This window comes from Xenopus tropicalis, chromosome 4 (genome assembly GCF_000004195.4).
Source record: "Xenopus tropicalis strain Nigerian chromosome 4, UCB_Xtro_10.0, whole genome shotgun sequence".
In the NCBI taxonomy this organism is placed as follows: domain Eukaryota; kingdom Metazoa; phylum Chordata; class Amphibia; order Anura; family Pipidae; genus Xenopus; species Xenopus tropicalis.
The window spans coordinates 7114757-7142706 of record NC_030680.2 but is presented as its reverse complement, the minus strand read 5'-3'; the positions used below and the strand labels follow the sequence as shown (position 1 = coordinate 7142706).

General features: G+C 46.5%; 1 protein-coding gene across 5 annotated transcripts in view; it reads left to right on the top strand.

Moving 5' to 3' along the window:
• Nucleotides 1-27950, top strand: part of sbf2 (SET binding factor 2) — a 196919-nt gene that overhangs the window by 154025 nt on the left and 14944 nt on the right. For 2 of the 5 annotated variants that reach the window (XM_031899699.1, NM_001097227.1), the window contains 14 exon segments: nucleotides 791-960; nucleotides 1048-1121; nucleotides 1646-1841; nucleotides 5010-5137; nucleotides 5422-5597; nucleotides 5822-5967; nucleotides 7320-7515; nucleotides 7600-7796; nucleotides 7986-8126; nucleotides 15338-15412; nucleotides 17604-17788; nucleotides 25816-25992; nucleotides 26179-26280; nucleotides 27317-27502. In XM_031899699.1, the coding sequence (XP_031755559.1) occupies nucleotides 791-960; nucleotides 1048-1121; nucleotides 1646-1841; nucleotides 5010-5137; nucleotides 5422-5597; nucleotides 5822-5967; nucleotides 7320-7515; nucleotides 7600-7796; nucleotides 7986-8126; nucleotides 15338-15412; nucleotides 17604-17788; nucleotides 25816-25992; nucleotides 26179-26280; nucleotides 27317-27502 (2149 nt within the window). 5 annotated transcript variants of the gene reach the window in all.

Sequence of the window (27950 nt, the reverse complement as noted above, 5' to 3'; positions counted from 1 at the left end):
GGGAAACACTATGGTACCCCCTACCCATATGTATAAATACAAATATACAGAGAAGGAATGTTCTGGGCACACAATAAGCTGTACCCCCATACTGTACTGTCTAAGGGAAACACTATGGCACCCCCTACCCATATGTATAAATACAAATATACAGAGAAGGAATGTTCTGGGCACACAATAAGCTGTACCCCCATACTGTACTGTCTAAGGGAAACACTATGGCACCCCCTACCCATATGTATAAATACAAATATACAGAGAAGGAATGCTCTGGGCACACAATAAGCTGTACCCCCATACTGTACTGTCTAAGGGAAACACTATGGCACCCCCTACCCATATGTATAAATACAAATATACAGAGAAGGAATGTTCTGGGCACACAATAAGCTGTACCCCCATACTGTACTGTCTAAGGGAAACACTATGGCACCCCCTACCCATATGTATAAATACAGATATACAGAGAAGGAATGTTCTGGGCACACAATAAGCTGTACCCCCATACTGTACTGTCTAAGGGAAACACTATGGCACCCCCTACCCATATGTATAAATACAAATATACAGAGAAGGAATGTTCTGGGCACACAATAAGCTGTACCCCCATACTGTACTGTCTAAGGGAAACACTATGGCACCCCCTACCCATATGTATAAATACAAATATACAGAGAAGGAATGTTCTGGGCACACAGTAAGCTGTACCCCCATACTGTACTCCTACAGCCTCCTATTCAAATATAACGGGAGAGTAAATGGGGGTCACACCATATGTTTGTGCTTTCAGCATTGCAGGGAGTGTTGCCGAGAGCTACGACACGGAAAGTGGATTTGAGGACTCTGAGAACGACATTGCGAATACAGTGGTTCGCTTCATCACCCGCTTCATTGACAAAGTGTGCACTGAAAGCGGCGTAACGCAGGACCACATCAAGAGCCTGCACTGCATGATCCCTGGTAAACTCCACCCACCCCCAGGCAAGCAACATGGCAGCTTCCGTTCAGTGTTATGTGTCTCACCATTATATTCTTGTGCTTTATTAGGGATTGTGGCGATGCACATTGAAACCCTGGAGGCTGTGCACAGGGAAAGCAGAAGGCTCCCTCCTATAAAGAAGGTGCGTGGTCTTTTGTCACTGTCCAAATGATGCTTTGTTTTATTTAAAGGGGAACTTAAGCTTAAACATGATCATGGCTAGAAATCTTCAAAAATGTATCAGGCACCTAAGTGGCTAGAAAAACAGCCAATGGGCAGCTTGTGGCCCTATCAACCCACAGTTTGCTCAAAGGGGCAAATGCTTTCCGTGTCGCGTTATTCTGCACGCCAATAATCGTTTTTAAACGAGATCCAGGAATGCAGTTTCTACCCATTAATGTGATTAATCAGCGTATTCCCTGGCAGCAGATTCATCTCTCCGCGTCCTGCCATTGGGAAAGAGAGATAAAGGTTTCCTCGTGTGGCCCACAGCGACCTTACGGGGCCCTTCACAAAGAATTCTTATACATTAACGGGCCCATTTGTCATCTGTCATCGATGATCTCACCTGAACCCATCGCCGGATTCCCTGGAATCCGCTTTAGAATTCCGCAGGGCTCCCTGGGGAAATGCCTGTGTGATATAATGTATCGTTATGTTTTATAGCCCAAAATCATGCGGCCGGCCTTGCTGCCCGGGGAAGAGTTTGTGTGCGAAGCTTTGCGGGTGCTCCTGGACCCCGACGGACGAGAAGAAGCCACCGGGGGGATGCTTGGAGGTCCTCACATTCTACCAGCAGAGGGTGCACTGTTCCTCACAACTTACAGGATCATATTCAAAGGCACGCCCCATGATCCACTAGGTACGTTCTCTCTGTAGCTCCACTTGCCTTTATGGCCATCCTGGTTCCAGGTCTGGTTATGTTATAGAATGTTGCACCATGGAAAGCCAAGAACTAAGGATGGAACAGTGGGTTGTCCTAATTCTTCAGCTCTAGACCCTTTTTGAGGTCCAGGATTTGGTCATGGCCCCCTTGGCTCATTAAGGTGGCAGAGATTTGGCCATAGTTCCATGAATATTTTGTGCAAAATTTAAAGACCTTACATCTGGGACCCCCAGCTATTGGTCCAAGCCAACTACAGGGGGCTAGCCCTACAGTGTGGGAAACATTGACTTAGGGGGATGGCCAATCAAGGTGAATTTTGGGAGGTGACTGTTTATCTGATGTGTTGCATGCCTTGTTATTTATCTGTGTGAAAGGGGGACCTTCCAGATGAACCATAATTGGAGACTTGAACCAAATGGTTTATATACAATATTGAGTCTGGTCGTGGCACAGAGCTCAGGGTAGAAAGTAGGTAATGAATGAATAAGTGCCCCAATGGATACAAATAGAAGAGGGGCAAAAAGAGCTTCAGCTCTTCATTCATTCCCTGCATTCCACCATGAGTATCCCAAAGTGTTGGGCTAGGCCCCCATGGGGACGTAGAACCTTGGCTGGGCAGGGGAGAGTGATAGTCTTCAGGCCAACTAAGTAGTATAGAGCTCATGGGAGAATGTAGGTAATGAATGAATAAGTGCCCCAATGTATAAAATAGATTAGGAGGAAAAAAAGAGATTCAGCTCTTCATTCATTCCACCATGAGTATCCCAAAGTGTTGGGCTAGTCCCCCATAGGGACTTAGAACCTTGGCTGAGCAGGCGTAAGTGCTAGTCTTCAGGCCAACTAGGTACAGATTTGGGAATAATCATTTTGCTTGAAAGTCAATCTTGGAGGTCAATCAAAGTAAGAATTTGGGTTGAACACTCCAAAGATGTTCTTGAAACTATGACCAAATAGTCAACCTTGTTAAGAGCTTGGGGAGGAGCCAAATTTTGAGTCTCAAAAGGGGGTTTGAACAAAATAAGTCCAACAACCACTTCTCTAGAGTGGGAAATGGTGATAAACCTGGTATCCAAAGCAAGGTATAGCTTGGTGTAGAGTAATCCAATCGGCACTTGTTTGCTTTCCATGATCTAGAGCACTGGAATTGTGGCTCTGTGCCACCCATTTCAGGTTGGCCAGTGACCTACTTGGTACAGGCTGGTATGATAGTTTGCCCCAGAGCCATTGATTGGGTTATTATGGGTGCCTGTGCAGACCATTAGGTGAGGCCCACATTGACCCATTCATATTGTCTTCTCCTAACGTGTCAGCACACATGAACTGATTGTTGGCCCATTTGGGAAGATATCTGTCAAGCAGGCCTTTATGAAGGTGCCATACACGGGCCAATAAGCTGCCAGTTGAGTCTAGGGGAGCCATATTAGCCACATATATTGGCCCATGTATGCCCAGCTTTAGTTTCTGTGCCCAACTATAAACATTATAGGAGAAGGCCTAATCAGTTGGGGTATTTTCTCCGTCTTCCCAGTCCAGACCCAGATCCAAGTTGTTCTGATTTAACTGATGGGAAAGCACGCGGGGAATGCGCTTCAAACGAATAACTGCACACTTGGCCGGGGGGCCTGAAGCGCGTTTGATTTATTAGAGCCGGCTTACGCATTCGATTCACATGAAACAAATGTAATTATCAGGGAGAAGATCAGCTGTTCCCCGGCATCCACATCTGCTCGCAAATCCTCCTCTTTATGCGGCGGCAGATCCGTGCGTCCCCTGCCAGCGCCGGGATTTGTAGCCTCTAGAATGGCGGCTCTTTGGCAAATCCGCTGCAGGGACGATTGATTGGGCCGCGCGGGTTTTAGTATTTGGGTGTTTGTTTAACGACGTCCATTTTCTGGCTCATTTGTATATATTAGCCAAGAACAACTTGTACTGGCCGAAAAGCACTTCTTAGAGTTTGCGGGATCGGGGTAATCAGTTACTTGTTATTATTGTAACGCCAGCGAGCGATCAAGGTTATATAACCCATATGTCGGGCTTGGTTTGTGATCTACTGCTTCTCTGAGTGCAAATATTAGAGAGATGCTAAGGTACTAAGCACAATTCAGCAGCAACAGCCCCCTAAGTTTGCTCATAGCCTGTACAGAGAGATACCATAAAACTATGGCACATAGGGATTCCCCTGTACTAAGCACAATTCAGCAGGAACAGCCCCCTAAGTTTGCTCATAGCCTGTACAGAGAGATACCATAAAACTATGGCACATAGGGATTCCCCTGTACTAAGCACAATTCAGCAGGAACAGCCCCCTAAGTTTGCTCATAGCCTGTACAGAGAGATACCATAAAACTATGTTACATAGGGATTCCCCTGTACTAAGCACAATTCAGCAGGAACAGTCCCCTAAGTTTGCTCATAGCCTGTACAGAGAGATACCATAAAACTATGGCACATAGGGATTCCCCTGTACTAAGCACAATTCAGCAGGAACAGCCCCCTAAGTTTGCTCATAGCCTGTACAGAGAGAACCCATGAAACTATGGCACATAGGGATTCCCCTGTACTAAGCACAATTCAGCAGGAACAGCCCCCTAAGTTTGCTCATAGCCTGTACAGAGAGATACCATAAAACTATGGCACATAGGGATTCCCCTGTACTAAGCACAATTCAGCAGGAACAGCCCCATAAGTTTGCCCATAGACTGTACAGAGAGATACCATAAAACTATGGCACATAGGGATTCCCCTGTACTAAGCACAATTCAGCAGGAACAGCCCCCTAAGTTTGCCCATAGCCTGTACAGAGAGATACCATAAAACTATGGCACATAGGGATTCCCCTGTACTAAGCACAATTCAGCAGGAACAGCCCCCTAAGTTTGCTCATAGCCTGTACAGAGAGATACCATAAAACTATGGCACATAGGGATTCCCCTGTACTAAGCACAATTCAGCAGGAACAGCCCCCTAAGTTTGCTCATAGCCTGTACAGAGAGATACCATAAAACTATGGCAGTGTTTCCTGTCTGCAAGATGTCTGCTGGCAGTTGTAGTTCTGAAAAAGCCAGTTTTTCCTTTCTTCTTGCTTCTTCATACAACACATGCAATGTTTGGCCCATATAAAATAGCCTATTTCCCTTTCCATAGTGGGAGAGCAGACGGTTATACGCAGCGTTCCCATTGCTTCCATAACCCGAGAGAAGAAGATAAACGTGCAGAACCAGCTTCATCCGAACATGCAGGAAGGACTGCAGATCCGCTCCGCCACATTCCAGGTACCAGCACCAAGAACCTGCATTAGCTCTGCCCAGAAATAGGGTCTGTGGGGGGTCCCCCATGCCAGTCATGGGGGGACGAGAAGGCAAATTCAGTTGCTCGTTAGTGGTTCATTAAAGAAGGAAAGTTTTAGTTCCCCTTTAATCGTGATAAGTGCAGTTTCAAAGACACATAAGTGTTAAATGAAAGCTATGTATATTACTGTATATTAAGAAAACATTGTTTAATCATGTGACATTCGTCCAATTGTCACCCCCTTTGTATTTTACTGCCCCCCCCCCAGTTAATTAAAGTGGCGTTTGATGAAGAGGTGAGCCCAGAAATGGTGGATTTGTTCAAAAAGCAGTTGATGAAGTTCCGCTACCCGCTCTCCATCTTTAGCGCCTTCGCTTTCGCCGCCGGCCAGACGGCTCCTCCCATCATCTTGCCGAAGCAGAAGGAGAAGAACACGTCCTTCCGGTAAAGCTTTGGGGCTCGGTGGTCCTGGGGCTGAGGGGTCCGGCTACTATAGGGTTCCCGCTATTTACACCATTGGGCTTTATGCTAGGAATTCTATCTGGAGTCTTTGAGAAACTTACCCCCCCCCGCCCCTATTGCCCAAATTACCCGGCTATCCCCTCTATCTTTGCCAATAACCCCCCCTTTTCAGTTGTGTTGTAACTGGACTTTGTCTCTCGTTTCAGAACAATCTCAAAAACGATCGTGAAAGGTGCCAAGCGGGCCGGAAAGATGACTATCGGGCGCCAGTATGCTGCTAAGAAGAAGACTGGCACAATATTAGAGGAGCGAGGGAGCCGTTCTGGGGGCAACGAGGATGATGATATTTCAGGTATTTACAGTATATACAGGGTTTTGTAATGGAAATGTCTTTGTAATACATAATTGCATTTCTCTGTATACATGGGCCTAGCACTGTGTTACATATTGCTGGGGCCACTGTGTGATATATTGCTGGGGCCACTGTGTCATGAAGTACTGGGTTTAGTGTGTCATGAAATACTGGGACCACCGTGTCATATATTGCTGGGGCCACCATGTTATATATTGCTGAGGCCACCATGTTATATATTGCTGGGGCCACTGTGTCACATATTGCTGGGGCCACCATGCAGGGTCGGACTGGGCCACCGGGACACAGGGAAAATACCCGGTGGGTCTCGGCCCTTGTGGGGCCCAGACCTGACCCTGTTGCCGCTTCCCCTGGCCACGGATGTCCTCTCTTGATGCGTTTCGCATAAGCACATTCAGGGGGAATTAGGGGTGCGCGGCGGGGCCCCTGCAGGGGACGCATCCGGCAGAGGTACCTTAGGGGGTGCAGGGCAACCTGGCGAGGTAGCCCCGGTAGGCCCTGCACCCCCCAGTCTGACCCTGCCACCGTGTCACATAGTGCTGGGGCCACCGTGTCACATAGTGCTGGGGCCACCGTGTCACATAGTGCTGGGGCCACCTGTCACATAGTGCTGGGGCCACCGTGTCATATAGTGCTGGGGCCACCGTGTCATATAGTGCTGGGGCCACCATGCAGGGTCGGATTTGGACATCAGGCCCTTGTGGGCCCCGGCAGCCCAGACCCGACCCTGTTGCCGCTTCCCCTGGCCACAGATGTTCTCTCCTGATGCGCTTCACATACGCAAATTCAGGGGGGGGTTAGAGGTGCGTGGTGGGGGCCCCTGCAGGGGACGCATCCGGCAGAGGTAACTTAGGAGGTGCAGGGCCCCGGTAGGCCTTGCACCCCCCAGTCTGACCCTGCCACCGTGTCACATATTGCTGGGGTCTCTGTGTCATGAAATACTGTGGGGACTGTGTTATAATTTGCTGGGGGCACTGTGTCATGAAGTGGGTGTGGCTACAATTGGTGGGCCACATAATATTATGCTACCATTTTTTAGGCTAATGGAAATTTAATTGCCAGCAGTTAAATCTCAGCTACCGCGGGGAAATAATATCCCCAAAATGCCCTCCCACCGACCATAAAGTGAATCGCCAGTGGGAAGGCCTACTCAGCGATTCACTTTCCAAAGTTATCCTGTAGATTTATTTAACCGTGGGCAACTAAAGTCCCTAATCACCCTTAGTCACCAACATGTCATGTGCCACAAGCGCAAGGTCCATGATGGTGTTGGAAGTGGTAATGGAGCCTAGGGTTTTTCTGAGGCCCAGTCGTTAAGCCTATTTGCACAGTTTCAGATGATAACGAGCTGCCGAGCGGAACGTTAAAACCCTCCGAAAAATCCACGATGGAGCAGCTGGTGGAAAGGGCGTGCTTCCGAGACTATCAGCGCCTCGCCCTGGGAACCATTAGCAACAGCTCCACCCGCTTCAAGTCGGAGCACTTCCGGGTCACGGCTCTCAACAGAATGTACTCGCTATGCAGAAGGTAAGTCTGTACCCTGACGTGCGTCTCATTCCCATTGGACGTCACTGTCCATCACACGTAAGGACTTTTCCTTTTGTCTCAAAGTTACCCAGGTCTGTTGGTCGTCCCTCAGTCTGTGCAGGACAGCAGCTTGCAGAAGGTCGCCCGATGTTACCGCCATAACCGGCTGCCCATCGTCTCTTGGAAAAACTCCAAAACCAACGCCATGCTTCTCCGAGCTGGGGGCTTCCATGGGAAGACGGTTGTCGGGCTCTTTAAATCGCAAAACACACATACAGCTGGTGAGTGGTGGGCCTGTCAGATATCCTTGGTGGTACATGGACTACACTGTCTTCTGTTGACTTTGGCCACTTGTCCCACAGCTCCCTGAAACAACCTCATTACATGTGGCATTTAGCAGAGACCACAGGAGAGGAGGAGCCAAAGGCCAATCCCTGATCTAACAGTTGCTTTTCTGCTTGTTTCCTTAGCACCGGCCTCTTCCTTAGAGTCTTCCAGCAGTATTGAGCAGGAGAAGTACCTACAGGCCTTACTCAACGCTATCTCTGTCCACTACAAGATGAATGGGAATGGTACCCTCACCGTTAGACCAACACTCGCTCTGTCACCAGGTAACTCATCTTCTCTACATTTATTCACTTACATATTCCTCAATTCAGTTGGGCCTGTCATATATACTATATGGCCCAAAGTATCTAGACACCTTCTATCTCACCAATATCTCATATCCAAATCAAGGGGGTTAGTATGAAGTTGCCTCTTCTTATGCTTCTTATACTTTCTAGGAAGGTTCCCACTAGATGTTGGGACAGTGTTGCTGGGAGTTGCTTCCATTCAGCCACAAGGGCATTAGTGAGGTTGGGCACTGATGTTGGGGATCAGGCTCACAGTCGGGGTTCCATCCCACAGGGGTTCAGTTGGGTTGCCCCTCCCAACCTGCTATAACTGCCCCTACCCTTCTGGGAAGGTTCCCACTAGATGTTGGGACAGTGTTGCTGGGAGTTGCTTTCATTCAGCCACAAGGGCATTAGTGAGGTTGGGCACTGATGTTGGGGATCAGGCTCACAGTCGGGGTTCCATCCCACAGGGGTTCAGTTGGGTTGCCCAACCCTACCTGCTATAACTGCCCCTACCCTTCTGGGAAGGTTCCCACTAGATGTTGGGACAGTGTTGCTGGGAATTTCTCCCATTCAGCCACAAGGGCATTAGTGAGGTTGGGCACTGATGTTGGGGATCAGGCTCACAGTCGGGGTTCCATCCCACAGGGGGTCAGTTGGGTTGGGGTCGGGGCTCAGTCAGGTTCTTCCCATCTCAGCAAACCCATTCTGTAGGACCTGGCTCTGGGCATTATTGTGCTGAAATAGGAAAGGGTCCCCCCCAACTGTTCCACAAAGTAGGGAGCTTGTTTCACTAGAACTAGTGGCCCAAACCATGGAAAAGGCTGAGGCAATAAGCTTTGCATCACAACACTCTGCATTGTACTTGTTGATATTGAGTTTATTTACCACAAATCACGGATTCTGAATCTCCGGATACTTCTGGGCATATTGTATAAACATACACACTCAGTAGTAAGCTCTAATGTACGGTAGCTTTTTATCCTCTGCAGAGGCCTATATCCTTTAGTCACACGGTGCCCTGTGTATGGGAGGCCTGTGGGCAGCCCTGTGGGTACAGTAAAGTCTAATGTATAAAAGCCTTTCTTCCTACATAATCTCAGGAAATATCCTTAATCCGGAACAAATGATATTCAGAGCCCAAACCAAGAATTTCTGTTTGTAATTTGTACCTACAGCCTCCTTGTGCCGTTCCTAAAATAGTAAGGGTTGGGGTATAATAGCATTCCGCTGGGGGGGGGGCAGATACAGATAAACACTTGCAAATGTAGGTACCGGCCATATGTGGTATAAGGGTTGTAAACAAACCCATCAGTCAGATACTTCCGTTGTGATTCTCTATAAATAACATTGTTGGCTTTAGGTGGGATTTTATTGGGCCAAGGGGGGATATAATGGACCTAAGTCACTATGTAACGGTATATGTGGGTGTGGATTATATATATATTTTATAATATAATTTGTTTTGAATTAAAAACAATAAACATGGTTTAATTAAATAAAATTAGTACTGAAAAAAACCCATAACCAGCCCTGGGTACCTGCCACCGCTCCAAGATGGAGTCTTTGGGGCTCATTTATAAACACAGGGCAGATTTGTGATTGGACAATCATGTGCAAACACTTGATGGTTGCCATGGGTTACTGTCCAGGGGCAAAGTTGCCCAGAATTCATAAATGTTATGTAGAGCTTCAGTGTCAGACTTGGGTACCTGGGGGACCACCAGAAGACATGACCCTAACAGGCCACCACTGTCCAACACAAAAAATCCCCCACTTGCTCCGCCCTACCCCACACACCCCCAAATGTGTAACATGCACGGTGTGGCAGAGCACATATGGGCCCACTTTCGGGGGACTAGTCCGAACCTGAAGAGATGGAGAGATTCAAGGGTGGAGTTTTAGAGATAAAGTTGATGAACACAAGTCCAACCCATGTACCCAGAGTACTGAAATTCAGGGTTGGACTGTGCCCACCGGGTGTGTAACCCCAGGGGCCCCCACACCCTCTCTGGGGCCTTGACAGGCCTTCTGTTCTAACACTACCAGCCCCCTCCCACCACCGGCCGTGCAACTTCTACTTGATCAGAAGAGGGAGGGCAGCGGGGATCTGTTCTAGGTTGGCAGGACCCACCAAGTTTTTTCCGGGGTCCCACCAACCCAGTTCAACCCTCATGCTCTTTACAAAGCTACTTGTGCCCCTCCATTTGTCAAGCACCAATGGGCTCGCACAGCCCTGTGGGCAAGGGCACTAGGGGACCCTGGAATTTCCTTCCAGCCTGGACCTGCCAGTTACTCCTTTAGTTGGGGTTGGCCATGGTTTTTTTAAGCACTGATCTAATTAATGGAAGTTTAAACATTGTATTAAATAGTTGGTTTGACCAAACCAAATAGGATTTGGCCTCTAGTGATGGACAGAAGATGCAGTAGGTGGGAAACCTCAGCGATGTGTATCTATTGGGGGCTTTGGGTCATAGCATTGCTCTACTGATATAGATAGAGATGTCTCCCCCAAGGCCTCCGTAGGAGGGCAGCTCCTTTCTCCTCGTTCTTATAGGGATCACGTGGGGTAACTGTGCCCTCTTACCCAGAGGATTAATACATTCCTATTTTATTCCAGTGGTCATGTGCTGAGCCCTAGGGTTCATGGGAAGGTAACCAGTGTGTGCCTGAGAGTGTTGCCTACTTATCTCCTTCATCTGATGGAATCCGACTGTAGTTTTATCATTAAGGCCGCTATAATAAAACCCATGCATGCGTTGCTTTGTATTTAACTCCCTGCGCTTCCCCCAGTCCCGTAATCGTGTGAGTGTGGCCCTCGCTTCTTTAAAGGGGAACTGTCGTGGGTGCAACAAGGCGCAGACAATAAATCTGTTAAACCAATAGGTTCTCTGATTATTTGTGTGTAATTAGTGCTCTGCCTGGCGCGTGTTCTATTCTTGCTGCAAACTGTGCCGTGATGTGTGGCTGCTGTCATCTCCCGAATTGGGGTTCTAGAACAGGCGCCCCCAACTGTTTTTCCCGGGACCCACATTTGAGGCTGCCATCAGTAATCATGGGGCCCAAACTACCAAATTAGCAGGGTTCGACCACTAGTTATCTGGCCCCCTGAGAGGTGGGCCCTGCAAAAAAAAAAGTAAAATGAAGCCCCAACTAAAAAAAAAAATACTTCTTGCTTGCAGAGCCACACCACTAATCTGCCCTGGTAACTGCCCCATTATGGCAAACTCCACCCCTGATCCACCTGGCTGCTCCCTGATTATGCCAGCCTTCGCCTATGATCCTTGCCAACCCTGACCACTCAGTGCTTCCCTGACATTTTGGTGACCAACAAATCCAGCTTTTCCATTTAGGTCCCCCCTTCAGCCATGAAGCCCTGACTACAGTACCCATATGATGGCACCCTATAGTACCCCTATGATGGCACCCTACAGTACCTCTAGGTTGGCACCATATAGTACCCATATGATGGCACCCTATAGTACCCCTATGATGGCATCCTATAGTACCCCTATAATGGCATCCTATAGTACCCCTATGATGGCATCCTATAGTACCCCTATGATGGCACCCTATAGTACCCCTATGATGGCACCCTATAGTACCCCTATGATGGCACCCTTTAGTACCCCTATGATGGCACCCTACAGTACCTCTAGGTTGGCACCATATAGTACCCATATGATGGCACCCTATAGTACCCCTATGATGGCATCCTATAGTACCCCTATGATGGCATCCTATAGTACCCCTATGATGGCACCCTATAGTACCCCTATGATGGCATCCTATAGTACCCCTATGATGGCACCCTTTAGTACCCCTATGATGGCACCCTACAGTACCTCTAGGTTGGCACCATATAGTACCCATATGATGGCACCCTATAGTACCCCTATGATGGCATCCTATAGTACCCCTATGATGGCACCCTATAGTACCCCTATGATGGCACCCTATAGTACCCCTATGATGGCACCCTATAGTACCCCTATGATGGCATCCTATAGTACCCCTATGATGGCACCCTTTAGTACCCCTATGATGGCACCCTTTAGTACCCCTATGATGGCACCCTACAGTACCCATATGATGGCATCCTATAGTACCCCTATGATGGCACCCTACAGTACCCATATCATGGCACCCTACAGAACCCTTATGATGGCACCCCACAGTACCCCTATGTTGGCACCCTACAGTACCCCTATGATGGCACCCTACAGTACCCCTATGATGGCACCCTACAGTACCCCTATGATGGCACCCTACAGTACCCCTATAATGGGACCCTGCCCATGTGTACCATGCAAGCATAAATAAGTTCCTGGGTTTTGCCAAGTAAGGGCTTTGATTGGCTGTTTGTTAGCCCCATTCAGATTGGCAGCCCAGTGTTTGCTTTGTTTCACATTAAACTTGTGTCTTTAGGCCTCCAAAAATTGCCTACAAGCAACAAATTAAATATTGAGCACCAGCTTTGAGGCCACTTAGGGCAACATCATAGTGGGTGGGGAGTAGCAAGTGGCTTGGTGGCCCCAGCTTGGGGATCACTTGCCCGGAACCCTACAACATGATGTTTGCAGCAGGAAAACAATATTAAAGGACAAGCTCACTAACAAACAGATTTATTTAATGTTTGCTGCATTGTCATGGACACCCAATGAGAGTTCCCCTTTAACAGCTTTGCCATGTCAAAAAAAACAATGAGCCTTGAAGCAAAAAATTGTGTGACATTTACTATCCGCATAACAAAAACCGTCCGAGCCGGTGTGTGTACATTTCATATTTGTCTGTGTTCTGTTGCCTATTTCACCTTTGATGTTCTCGTTTTTTTTCTGTGTCCAACCGACTCCAGGCAGTGACCGAAAGGCGTCAAGAATGTCCAGTGTGGTTAAACATGTTGTCCCTAGCCACGTGGATGGCAGTCTGTCCCATAGCTTTGCACGCGGAGGTCAGTAAGAACCAGAGGTGATGGTGATAGAATAAGGATAGGGGTCACCCAAGTCAAGTATCTGCCCCAATGTGTTCTTTATTTATGTTCTCTATTAAAGGGGTTGTCCACCTTTCAACTCACATTAAGTATGATGTCAAGAATGCTGTTCAACAAATGACACTTTGCAGTTGGTCTTCATTTTTAATTATTTGCGTTTTTTTAATTATTTAGCTTTTTGTTCAGCAGCTCTCCAGGTTGGAATTTCAGCCGCTGTCTTGTTGCTGTGGGCCAATTTAACCTAGCAACCAGGCAGCGGTATGAATGGGAGACAGGAATACGATTAGAGGAGGGGCCTAAATAGAAAGAGAAGTAATAGAAAGTAACATTATCAATAAAATATTGATAGTGTTTTGTAGGGATACACCGAATCCCGGATTCGGTTCGGGATTCGAGTCGAATCCAGACTTTTTTTTAACCCTTCCCAATCCTAATTTGAATATGCTAATTAGGTTTCCGATTCGGTTCAGGATTCGTCAGAATCCGTCAGAGTGGGTTTGGGGGTTCGGCCGAACCCAAAAAAAGTGGGTTCGGTGCATCCCTAGTGTTTTGGCTGCTGGTCAGAAAGAGTCAGAAGAAGACGACAAATAATTCCAAAACTATAATAAACGAAGACCAACTGAAAAGTTGCTAGGAATACTATAACAAACTAAAAGTGAACCCAAAGGTGACCCGCCCCTTTAACAGGCCCTGCTGCAGGTTGAGATGTTTCTCGTTCCTATCATAGATGGTTGCTCAGATACAAAAGATTGTTGCAACATGTACAGATCAGTATCTCCTACAAGGCATGAAATTTCCCATTAGGGGCGGATGGAACTAATTACCCTTGAGCCCTTCATTTCATGGCCTAGCGTTGCAGAAACATCTCCAACTCAGCAGACCAACCAGAGACCCGTGTAGAGCCTCACCATTCTCCGTAGAGTAGCCTTGTGTCCACCTCTATATAGAATGTAGTATAACCGCTAGTCTCTGCCAGCTCGTCAGGGGCCCCATGTCTGTTCTAACATCCCGTCGTTACATTTAACATTGTGTCCTACTGTTTGTATCATCGTTACCACATGTAATAACTTTAACACGTTCCACCCCCACCACCACTTGGTGAAAGTAATGCTGTATATTATGTGTTGGCAACCACAGCCCTTAAGCAGGGAAGCTCTGAGCCTCCAAAGATGCCCCTCAGTAGCCCCCCATCTTCTTTTCTCCCAAGACATGCTCTGGGCTGCTGTCACTTACCTGAGTTCAGGGAACCACAAGTCACAATAGAAGGTTATTTAGTACTTAATTCACATTCACCATCGTCATTTATTAATCATCATCGTAGAACCAGAACCTTCCAATGACCCCCAAGCTAGGCTTCCTAACAGCTGCCCAGAGCACTCTGATTATATGCAAAAGATGGCCTAACAAGGTCCAAGATGGCGAGCTCCTGTAGGACAACTTTGAAGTCCTTACGGTTATAGGGCTGCTACAGCATTTCTAGCCTGATTGAAAACTTCAAAAGCTAAGGTTCTAGGGTTCTAGATACCATTGTGTTCTAATAAACCTCTAGGCACCGCTTCTATTTTTTTTACATGCTGGTTGGGTGTCTGGCCAGTCTTGAGGGCTATATTTTACATTAGAAATGTAAAAGAAATGGATTTCTTGTGCAGGCTAAGAGGAAAGCGGGAATGTTCCCTATGATGGGCAGGTCAAGACCAAAGTCCCTGCATCAAGAGTGAGCCTAGTATTGTTCCTAATGTATCGTTATAGATCTAGTCCCACCCCCATGGTAGACAACAACATGCAGCCATCAGCATGGAATTAATGGAGAGGGTTCTTAATAGGTGGCCCTGGGGCCCATGTAGCCTTTTGTCATATATTTTGAAGCTTTTCACTGGCCGTAGCCTCTAGGGGGGAGGGCACTGATATGGCTAAAGGAAGTCCTGAAAGCAGGCAACTTCCCAGTATGAAGGTAAGTCGCTAAGCCGGTATGTAGCACTTCCTTTAATGCAGAATAAATAAAATATATCCGATCTAAAACACATGGAAAGGACACAAGTCGTGTTATTTGCACCAGAAACGCCGGGGTGGGAGGAGATAGGGCTGATTGTTGATTGCTTGGAAACTGTCCAATGGGAATGTAAATCTGTAACAGTGATCTGCTTCTCTCTGCACTCAACTCTCACTGCAAATGTCTGTCTGTTTTTCTCTCTTCTTTTCTTATCCTGCTGTCTAGTCCTTGGGTATAGGGATAAGCTTTTCCCCCATTCCAATCCCAAATCAGCTACTATGGCACGAATGGAGAATCCAGGTACTTACCTTCTTCCTTCTAAACCAGTCATCATCATCATCACTAGAGATCTGCCATTGCCATCAACAGCAGGGCCTTGTTGCATGTCTCTTACCCCTCGGATGGTGCAGATAACCATTGAATGTAGGGCAACTGGTTTCAGGGTAGGGCATTGAGGGCTTTACATTGCTTGGGTAGGCCTTAGGACTTTGATATAAATGGTAGCTGTCACCATCTTGCTTTGCTATAAAAACAAGCCTTATTTCTACCTATAACTGTTCTTGCCCCTTCCTATACATTCATTTCTATTTGGAACCTTTAAAGACAGCAGTTTAATGACCCCCAACTGCCCTTTATACCATGGACACCAGACCTTTGTAGTTTAATGTCAACAGGTCTTCCACCACCCACATTCTACATGCCAGACTGGTTGGGCCAGAAGACTAAAGGTCCCCATACACAGGCCGATTCTAGCTGCCGATATCTAATAATAAGCTAATGGCAGCTTGTCGGCCCGTGTATGGGGGCTACCAACGGGCCTGCCCGACCAATATCTGGCCTGAAATCGGCCTGATCTCGATCGGGCAGGTTAGAAAATCTAGTCAACGAGCCGATGCGGTCCCCGGACCGACTTTTCCTATACCCGTCGTTGGCCCTGGGGCCAAACGATCGAATTAGCCTGGATTCTCCCGATATCGCCCACCCGTAGGTGGGGATATCTTGTCTATCTATGTCGCCAAGTGAGCATATCGGCCCATGTATGGGGACCTTAAGGCTACTCAGATGCAAGTCCCAGGGTGCATATGGATTTGCTCATCTGGTTGTGTGTCTAGAATTTTGCAAAAAATACCAGAGCTTCTCCTAGTGGGCCTCAACCAAGAACAGCTTCCACCAACTCTTGTACCATAGGTCCATATGGCAGCTAGTGCTATCTATATGTATTTGTTGAGAGAGTTGTCCCTTATAGACAGGTTCTGTGGTGGTCCCAAGGAGGCCCAGTCAACATTATTTGTATTCTTGAAGCACTGCTCTTCAATAGAACTCCTATACTAAAAAACACAATTACAGATGCATTTGTGGTTGCCCTTTATGTTTATTTTCCTGCTTTACACCCCTCCCAGCCAGCGCTCATTCCAACCCCATACGTTGCCAGCTCTAAGCTTTGTTTTTTTGGATGACCCACTAGATTCCGTCGCTAATGATCTTTGCACTGACGTCACCTTTTCAATGGAAGCAATGACACGAGCAATGTTTGGCGGGTAGCCGCTCTTCTCCCTGCCAATATCGCTGCCCATAAAAATTGACTTTGTCTCTTGTTTCCAGGGACTGAACAAGTTCCATAAGGTTTTCATGCTGCTCTTCAAACAGCTCCAGTTCTTCTCTGGTTTAGGGACAGGTCTCCTCTGGTTCTCTACACAGCTGGGTTGTCCTTCTGCCTTGTTCTTGGGCTCTCACCAAGTATAGCGGCTTCCAGAATATGTACAGTCCCCCTTTAGTAGTGGCCTCTAGCCCTTTGGCTGTTGTTGAACTGAATCTTTCATCCTACCCTGAAGGCCTTCAAGTCAATGTTGTTAGCTGTGCTTCAAGAACCACCAGAGGGCCACTCCGAGATAAAGTTTTATTTTCCTTTACTGTCGCCATCTTGCCTTGCTGTTCCATTTAGCGACTCATTTCACTCTCTTTACTTACAGTTTCCTATTTCATAGACTGTTTACAGGTTTCCAAAACCCTATAGTGTTTTCCACTGTTCTTTATTGGCCACCATGGCATTGTCTCCACATGAATAGATTTTCTTCTTTTTGGCAAAGGCATCAAACTAATGGATCTTTGCCTGATTTGCCACCCAATTGACCATTTGACCACAGATTCAAAGATAAGATCTTATGGGAAACCTATGCAGACCTGTCAGAGTAGGACCATACGTTTGGCCCAATAATAACACTCATCAAAATTGTGATGGACAATACATAGAGACACAATGAGGGGTTTAGATGCCCCCATGGGATCTTCCCAATCAATATCTGTCTAAACCCCTCAATTTTGCTCTATGTACTGTCCTGAAGGTGATGAGTAGGGACTAGTTGGCGGCCAATATCAGCCTAAGTAGGGCCAGCTAAGCCCAACTTTAGTAGACCTCAGCATAAAGGTAAGTTTCTTACATCTCTCCAGCCATCTTTGTCCAACCCTAACCATTCTTCCCTTTGTACCCAAGGTGTATGGGCAAGTCTACGCTCGAGCAATCGCTTAATCACCACCCAGACGCCTCTTATTGACGTTGGTGCCCGGCTCGTGGGCAAGGACCCCCCGACTCCCTACACTGACCATTCTGCCCTGCAAAGCCAGCTACTCAAGCGCCAAGCTGCCCTCTACATATTCGGCGAGAAATCCCAGTTAAGGGTAAGGCGGTCTTTTATTTTTTCTTATGCTCTGAATTTCTAGTGAGTTATACCCTTATACTTTACTTTGTAAGTCAATATGGCAGCTTCTGCCTTTATTCTTAAATACAAACCCCTCCAAAATGAGACCCGGACTCCTTGCCTCCATATAATGTTGCTCAATATCATATGTGAATGTGCGCTGCAGCTTTATCCTAATAAACACGGGCCCCTCAGAACGCAGAGAAATGCAACTGGACCCAAAATACTGTTGACTTTTCTCTGTTCTCAGAAATCTACAGTTGTAGAAAATGAGAATAATTGCTGGGAGCGGGATCATTAGGGAAAGTATTTCCTTGATTTTCTGCTGAGCCTTTCAGTCTTTGAAACGTATCACGGACCAGAACTTGGGCACTTTGCACAATAGTTGGACCAAGGTTGTTTTGTTCGTCTCTATTACGTATTTAATAACCCTAATAGTTGTGGGCACTGGCTATTAATACGGCTTCAAAGTAGCCATATTAATCTCTTCTCAGTCTGGCAGTTTTACTCTCTTAACCTTTCACGTGCAACAAACTTGCTGTTTGTGCAGGGAATGTACCAAGTGAGTGTCTGGGCAGGGGGGGGGGGGGGTCATAATCATAGGGACCCGCTACTGAAAAGCTTTTAAAAGCAAGAAAAAACATGTATTTTTGTTACAGTATACTTATTATTGGTACTTAGAGATGGACAGGCAACATGACCAATGAATTGGGGATGTAAATAAATGGCAGTGACAAAGTGACAGCCCCCTAAGTTTGCTCATAGCCTGTACAGAGAGATACCATAAAACTGTGGCACATAGGGATTCCCCTGTACTGAGCACAATTCAGCAGGAACAGCCCCCTAAGTTTGCTCATAGCCTGTACAGAGAGATACCATAAAACTATGGCGCATAGAGATTCCCCTGTACTAAGCACAATTCAGCAGGAACAGCCCCCTAAGTTTGCCCGTAGCCTGTACAGAGAGATACCGTAAAACTATGGCAGCATAGGGATTCCCCTGTACTAAGCACAATTCAGCAGGAACAGCCCCCTAAGTTTGCCCATAGCCTGTACAGAGAGATACCATAAAACTATGGCACATAGGAATTCCCCTGTACTAAGCACAATTCAGCAGGAACAGCCCCCTAAGTTTGCCCATAGCCTGTACAGAGAGATACCATAAAACTATGGCACATAGGGATTCCCCTGTACTAAGCACAATTCAGCAGGAACAGCCCCCTAAGTTTGCCCATAGCCTGTACAGAGAGATACCATAAAACTATGGCACATAGGAATTCCCCTGTACTAAGCACAATTCAGCAGGAACAGCCCCCTAAGTTTGCCCATAGCCTGTACAGAGAGATACCATAAAACTATGAATGATCCCTATCAGTTTAACTTTATTACATAAATCCCATTATCACTGTAGCAGTGCAGTTTCAGAATTCCGCTGATGCCTCCTTGTTTATAGCTAATGGCCAGATACTCGAAGCGACACTTAAATATTCAGGCAGAATTTATAAACACAAGCGCGATAATCCCACGACCCGCACAGATTTCTGCTTCCAGGACATCGGTCCCGTATCTCGCTCGTTTGGCGCCATTCCAAGAACAGCAGCAGCGGTTTCTCCAGGAAAAAAAAGCTCCTTTCTGCAAGGTTATTTGTCTGGGCGCTATCTGGCGTGCCAAAGGAATGCGATCCATCCTCCGGTCCCTTATCGGCTGCAGCATTCTCACCCCGAGCCGTGGAACCTCTGCTCCCAGGTTGGGCCCCTGTTTACTTACTGTATCATGGCAGATTAATTCCATTCGCTCACGTGCTATCAGTGGCATTCAGCCCCGGTGACCCCGAGGTTGCCCCGACGCCTTTGCACCGCTCCGTGCTGAGAAACAGGCACCCTGACGGCTTCATGGGAATTTTCATGGCGGCCGTCCTGCTGATATACACTGTTTAGTTTATGTTGTCACCCCCGGCGCTTCGCTCCCGACTCTCTGCCCATTTGTTTTATCCGAGTTTATATTTGCCGGTACACAAGGATACAATCGCTAGGCCCGGAGGCGTTGGGCTCATTCCTTACGGCGTGACTGAGCACATTCAGAGCTTATTGCCTGACAACAGTTTAGATTTGCCCAATACGAATGATACGGGGAGAGCAAGAGTCAGACGTCAGACCTGTTGGAATCCCACATCTTCCTTGGGTTCATGATATGGTCCAGGAGCTCTCAGCCGGGTTATTAAATATATTCCATATCAACTAATGAACTGACTTCTAAACTCGCCTCAACCTTCTCTTGCAAACACCTTAACCACGCGCTGTGTTTTCCCTTTCTGTTTTGGAACAACGAGGCCTGGATTGTCTCCCCCACCGTGTGATGATCTTTTTAAAGTCCATTAAGCCGTACCTGTATGAGGGATCGACCAAGTCCTGGGTTCAGGTCAACATTCGGTCTAAAAGACATAGATGACTTCAAAGCTCCGCACAACTGATTGCAATGGTTTTTAGTTAACAACTGATGAAATTCTTTGAATTTTCCATCATTTGAACGTGCAAACTATGGTTCAGAACGTGCAAATTATGGTATCAGAAGGTACACAATCCAAAAATCATGGATTCAGTGCATGTTCAGGGGGTGGTTCACCGTTACTCAAGATACCTTGAGTATGCTATGGAACAGTGATCCCCAAACAGTAGCTCAAGAGTAACACGTTGCCCACCACCCCCTTTGCAAAATAGGTGCCCATTTCTGTTTTGGAGGCAAGTTTTGGAAACACAGACACCTTCTAACTCCAAGCAGAGTCTACAACAGGCCACACAGGGCCCATCATAGTCCTTATTTGGCACCCCCAGAGAACTTTATTCTTGCTTGTGTGGCTCACCAACACTTTTTACATCTGCGTGTGTCTTACGAGTGAAAAAGTTTGGGGGTTCCCTACTATAGAAGATCCTGTTCTTAATCAGGTCATGCACGGCAAGATCCTCTTGTTTGACGAGGTCACCAAACATGCAGATTTGGGCCTGTATTGGCCACCTACGGGATGAAATCACCCTGATCCAGTCGTTGGCCCACTGGAGGGGCCTACAGAACCTTCACACAGAAAAATCAAAAACATAGGGCCCATCATAGTCCTTATTTGGCACCCCAAAGAACTTTTTTCTTGCTTGTGTGGCTCACCAACACTTTTTACATCTGCATGTGTTTCTTGAGTGAAAAAGTTTGTGGATCCCTGTTATAGAACGTCCTATTCTTAAGCTGGTCATGCACTGCAAGATCCTCTTGTTTGACAAGGTCACCAAACATGCAGATCTGGACCTGTTTTGGCCACCCGTACACTGGATGAAATCACCCTGATTCAGTTGTTGGCGCACTGGAGGGGCCTAGAGAACCTTCAGATACCTTTTAACTCCAAGCCGAGTCTACAAAAGTCCACATAGGGCCCATCATAGTCCTTATTTGGTACCCCCAAATAACTTTTTTCTTGCTTGTGTGGCTCACCAACACTTTTTTTTTTTTTTTAAAGTATTTTTTATTGATTTTGTTTTTTAACTGGAAAGGTTAGAAAGAGATAGGGAAGAGGGGAGGGGAAGCGAGCTGGACGGTCACTTTCTTCATTCCGCGGTTGTTGCTGTGGATTCGAGCCATGGGGACCAGACGCCTTCGAACTTGTTTATGCAGCCTCTGGCCAAGTAGATGAGTTTGTACAACTGTAGCTGCGAGTTAATCAAGGCAATCCACTTGGCTAGTGTTGGTGGGGTTGCGCCCATCCAGTGCATGGCTATGGTCTTTTTGGCATAGAAGAAAAGCAGTCTCATGAGGCATCTAGTATATGTTCTGGGCACCAGGGAGTCAAGTAAGCCTAGTAGGCATGTAGTTGGGTTATAGACTTGAGGGAGTGACAATTCTGTAGCCATAAAGTGTACAATTTGTCTCCAGAATTTCTGCGTATCAGGGCAGTCCCATATCAGGTGGAAGAAGTTAGCGGAGGGGGCCTTGCATCTCAAACAAGTGGGAGAGGCAAGTCTTCCAATGGTGTACAATTTATAGGGTGTAAAGTACGTTTGGTGAATAATTTTGAATTGTATGAGCTTGTCCCTAACACTCACTAGGGGTTGGTATAGGTTATCAATGATTTCGTCCCAGTCATCTGGGTCTAGGCGAATACCGCTTGATTCCCATTTGTATTTTACTCTGGGCCGTGGGTCATACCTTTTGGATACCAGGTGTTTGTATGTGCTGGAAAGGAGTTTTCGTCTAGTTGGTTGGGTTATTAATTCTTCCAGATCAGTGTGTTGTATTTGTGGCGGTGGTGTTGAGAATTGGGCTAAGCAAAGGTGTGAAATTTGGACATATCTGAATTCTGACAGGTCGGGTCGGGAGATAGTTTGGCGTAATTAGAGTAAGGTGTTTAGGTCTCTGTTTGTATACAAGTGGTCTATACGTTTGAGTCCCAGTTTGGCCCAGGTTTCTGCTTCTGGGAAAGTTGCAAAGTGTTTAAGGTTGGTGTTGCCCCATATTGGTGCATCAGGGGATAGTAGCCCTGCTGCATTGGTGAGATGTGTCATGCTGTCCCACGCTCTTTTTGTGGCATCCAGGACAGGCGGTAAAGGGCTAATGTCTTTTCGGGTTCTATAGAGGGCGTTGTGTAGACTTTCAATGGAGGTGAAGTAAAGGGCTTCTAATAGTGATGCTGGGTTTTCGGTATCAAATGTTTTCCAGTTGGCCACGTGGAAGGATTGGGAAGCTAAGTAATATAGTTCGTAGTTGGGGGATGTTAGACCTAGTTGGTCTATGGGGGCGCTAAGTGTTGCTCTGGAAAGGGTAGGGGTTTTGTTTCCCCAGATGAATTCGGATTGTGTCCGGTCAATGTCTTGTAGGGCTTTCTTGGGTATGTGGGTGGGAGTGTTGCTGAAGATGTATAGATACTTTGGGAGAAAAATCATTTTACATATATTGATTCTTCCAATTAGTGTTAAAGGTAGTTTTGTCCAGAATTTAAGGGTGTCTTTAAATCGGTTATGGAGTGGATGGAGGTTATCTTGTAAGAAAAGGCTTGGGTCTTTATTAATATGTATACCTAGATATTTAAAGGAATTTGCGATTTTGAGGGTACATTCTGGTTCTGTCATTTGTGGTGCTTGTCCATCCAAGGGGAAAATTATGGATTTTTCCCAGTTAATTTGTAGCCCAGAGAATCTGCCAAAGCGTTTGATTATTTGGATCGCTGATGTGAATGAGTTGTGGGGGTCAGCAAGGTATAATAGTGTGTCATCCGCGTATAGTGAGATTTTTTCTTCAATTGTTTTATATACGAGGCCTTTGACTTGCTGGGAGTGCCTGATCGCAATTGCCATGGGTTCGATGGCGAGTGCGAAAAGGAGTGGGGAAAGGGGGCATCCCTGGCGGGTGCCTCGGGTGAGTGAGATTGTGGGGGATAGGATTCCGTTTACCCTAATAGTGGCTTTGGGTTCTTTGTATCACCAACACTTTTTCCATCTACATCATCATGAGTGAAAAAGTTTGGGGATCCCTGCTATGGATTGTCCTATTCTTAAGCTGGTCATGCACTGCAAGATCCTCTTGTTTGACGAGGTCACCAAACATGCAGATCTGGGCCTGTATTGGCCACCTACGGGATGAAATCACCCTGATCCAGTCATTGGCCCACTGGAGGGGCCTACAGAACCTTCAGACACCTTTTAACTCCAAGCAAAGTCTACAGCAGGCCACACAGGGCCCATCATAGTCCTTATTTGGCACCCCAAATAACTTTTTTCTTGCTTGTGTGGCTCACCAACACTTTTTACATTTGCGTGTGTCTCACGAGTGAAAACATTTGGGGATCCCTGTCCTGTTCTTAGGGCTGGTCATGCACGGCAAGATCCTCTTGTTTGACGAGGTCACCAAACACGCATACACTGGATGAAATCACCCTGATCAGTCATTGGCCCACTGGACTACAAAACCTTCAGACAGAAAAATCAAAATTTTCTGATATATATCTGCCCATCTGTCCATTTTTATTTTTATTCTCCGCCCCTTCGGCTATGGATCTTGGAACAATGTAGCTAAAGGGAATAACACACCTGGAGAGAAAAGATTCCTGCCATTACCTTATACAGAAAGCTGTTATTAGATGAATATACCCTTTAGCCTATCTGTCTGGGTCACCTGTCCATAGTACAAAGCCTGCAGGAATGCCTATGAGATTTGTTTTTGTTATTTAATATAAATAAATCCATCTGAACCACTTTAGGCTTCATTCCAACTCCTGACGCTGCTATTAAGGAAAAAGATTTTTGTCCTGTGTCCTTAGTTGCTCGCTTGATCTCCCTGTCTCGCTGTATCCCTCCAATGAGAAAAGAGGGCGCGTCCCTGCGCGTTTCCAAACAACTCGTATCGTCAGCAGAACTGAGCTTCTGAGGGATCAGTAGGACGCAGAGAGAGACTAAGCAGGTCCGGTGGCCGCGAGAAGCACCTCAAATGCCTAAGTCCTTTATAAATGGAGTGATATTGACTTGGACTATGTTCATATTTTGTTTGAAGAGAGCAGAGTTGACCGCGAATAAGCGTAATGGTTCCAGAAACACCTGGTTTAAAGCATTCTCAGGCTTTGGGGACTTACTGGAATTCTGCTGTTTGGCTTGTTAAGGCCCAGGAGACCTTGAGCTGGTTATTATTAGCTTTGCAGGATATTGGGACAACCCAACAGCTTTCTGTGGCTCTCACAGCCATAACAATTCTGTTCTAATATCCACTTCTTGGGGTTGTGGAATATCTGGTCTTCCCCCTCCCACCACGGGTCTTATATAGGCTGTGGCTTTAGGAGACCGTTTCTACACCAGCCGGGTTAACATTGAGAGCTAAAAGAATTTAAAGTGGAGAAAACGAGGGGAGAGCCCAGAACAGAGCTTTGGAATTGAGGAAATTGGTATTTGGCTGCCGATAAGACATTAAAGAGATATTAGGTGAACACCTGGCTCGCCTTTGCCCTGCTAGATCATGAAGAATTACATTATAACCCGGTTATACCAAGTGCAACCACGATGTGGTAACTACTGTTCCAAAGGGCAGTTACAGGATCATCAACGAAACGAGAATTTGCAAATGTTGACTCAAGAAAACGTTGAGTTCCCTTAGGACGAATGGACTAAACCAACATTAATATCCTCTAAAGATATGAGTATTGCATGGATCTTACGCTACCTGATCTTCTTTTTTACAAAGGTAACTGTAACGTTGACATTGTTATCATCTTGAAATCATACCTTCCCCACCCTGGATATTATCTGAATCAACATCTGATGGCCTTAAGGGTAGAGAAAGTGAGGAGGAACCATCCATTGAAGGATGGGAAGGGCCATGGGAAGATAGGAAGGTCCGTTGAAGGATGGGAAGGTCCATAGAAAGGTGGGAAGGTCCATAGAAAGGTGGGAAGGTCCATTGAAGGATGGAAAGGTCCATGGGAAGATAGGAAGGTCCATGGAATGATGGGTAGGTCCATAGAAAGGTAGGAAGGTCCATTGAAGGATGGGAAGGTCCATGGGAAGATAGGAAGGTCCATGGAACGATGGGAAGGTCTATGGGAAGATAGGAAGGTCCATGGGAAGATAGGAAGGTCCATGGGAAGATAGGAAGGTCCATGGAACAATGGGTAGGTCCATAGAAAGGTAGGAAGGTCCATTAAAGGATGGGACGGTCCATGGAACAATGGGAAGATAGAAATGTCCATGGAACGATGGGAAGGTCCATAAACACTGATCTCATAGTATCTGTACATAAATATATGGTTGTTAAGGGAGGGTAATCCAACTGCCTGACCATGGCTTTTAATCTAGCCAACATGAGTATGATATTTTTGAGATTATTTTTGTTGCATATAATTTAAATATTATTACTCTTCTGCCCAGTGATTGGATGACTTGGCACTACATGTTGACTAGTAACTTGCATTGATCTGCTTTCCCATGATCCCTTCTAATTTATAACTGTGCAAACCTTCGATGACCACTTGATTCCCTTTCTGCAGGGGTTTAAGTTTGACTTTGCTCTGAACTGCGAGTTTGTACCAGTGGAGTTCGGGGACCTCCGACAAGTGAAGGCGAGCTTTAAAAAGCTGATGCGAGCTTGTGTCCCCAGTAGCATCCCTACAGACTCTGAATCCACGTTCCTGAAGGCTTTGGGAGAATCGGAATGGTTCCTGCAGGTAATTGCCCTAATAACATGTAGAGTTATACATATATCAGGGGCAAGTAAAACAGAGAAATGCCCTGACTTTGTTTTCCTCTCTTTTGGGGGTGGTGGGTTAAGGAGCCCATTTGGGCCTGGTTTAACTTCCCCTTGCCTTGCTAGTTCTCATTTAATACGAAGGAATGTGATACTTTCCCTGCAGATTCACAGGATAATCCAGCTGTCCGTCATCGTATCAGAGCTCATGGAAAGTGGCTCCTCCGTACTGATTTGCTTAGAGGATGGATGGGATATCACTACCCAGGTAACCACTAAACACAATATTGTTGTAGCTTCATCCCTTCTGTTATAATGTACCAGGTTTGCTGCTGGTCTAGTAACCCATAGCAACAAACAGTAGGTAGCATTGGCTGGTCGGTTGTTGGGAAAAAAAACATCTGTGGGTGACTTGACCTGGGCAAACTTTTCCCAAGCCACTTGTTGTCCCCAAGATACCTAGTGATATTACCCATAATCCTTTTTGTTCCTCTCTATATTAATCTTACCCTGCCTAGATACTTTCCTCTACTCCAGTATTTCCTTCTATCCCCATCACCACTCCAGTTTAGTGATACTACCCACTATCCTCCCACAGTGTCGGACTGGGACCCCAGGGGCCCACCAGAAAACCTTAGACCATAGGCCCACTCTCCAAACTATTTTTCCTCCTTTCCTCACCCAACCTTTATTCTCCTAGTCTCTTTTATTTCCATGCTAGCATCTATTCTTCCATCCATTTCCCATTCAGAAATAGTGAATGACCATGAAGTAGGCCAAATGATCAGGAGCAGGTGGGCCCACTGGGAGTTTTCCTGGTATCCTGGTGGGCCAGTCCGACACTGTCCTCCACTTTCTCCCTGCCAATATGCCACCTTTCTTCCGCCTCAGTGATATGACCTATAGTCCCTTCTCTCTCACTGTCCTCCCAACTACCCACTATCCTCCCCATTTCTCCCTGCCCATATACCACCTTTGTTCCACCTTAGTGATATTATCTATAGTCCCTTCTCTCTAACTATCCTCCCATCTTCCCCTGTCCATTTACCACCTTTTTTCCAGCCTATTGATATTACCCACTATCCCTTTTGTCCCAGTATCCTACTATCTCTTCCTGCCCTATTCCCCACATTTCTCAAAGAGGCAAGAGAAGTTCAGCCAACCAGATTGGACCATATCCAGAAAAATGCCCATCCCTCTGCCTAAATCCTTCTTGCCAACTGCAACAAAAGCATGCCTAAGAGTAACTATGGTGGGGCATAAGTCAGTCATTTTTTATAGAGGAACATGCTTATCTGCTACAGGTTGTGTCTCTGGTACAAATCCTGGGAGATCCTTTCTACAGGACCCTCGACGGTTTCCGCATGTTGATTGAGAAGGAATGGTTGTCGTTCGGCCATAAGTTCAGCCAGCGCAGTAACCTGTCGCCCAGCAGCCAAGGCACCGGATTTGTACCCATTTTTCTGCAGTTTTTGGATTGTGTCCATCAGGTGAGCACCTCAGTGACTGTCCCAGTGTCCATGGTCCACAGGGAATGAGCCGGATACAGAAGCAGAACTGATCCTGGCGTCCATCTTGTGAGATACCTGCTCTGGTTCTCTAGAAGCCCTACTATACAGTATGACCAAACTTGTTTGCCGGAGATCATAGCCGTGTAGCCTAACGATAATTGTGGGCGAAGTCCCTACTGTAGAAATCATCATAAACCTAATGTAATTCCCAGCAAGCCGAGGGCTTTGCAACTGATTCGATTTTAATCCCTCAACATTCCGGCTATTGGAAAAATTAGTCGGGACTTTTTTCTTTCTTCAGTAACAGCCCTGAGCGAAACAAAAACATTGTGTCCAATTTATTAATCCCTTTAATGCTTACACCCCCCCCCCCCACCCCTCCGAGGGCAAAACCAGTGCCCGTGTTCCTTCCGCTGTTAAGGGAAAC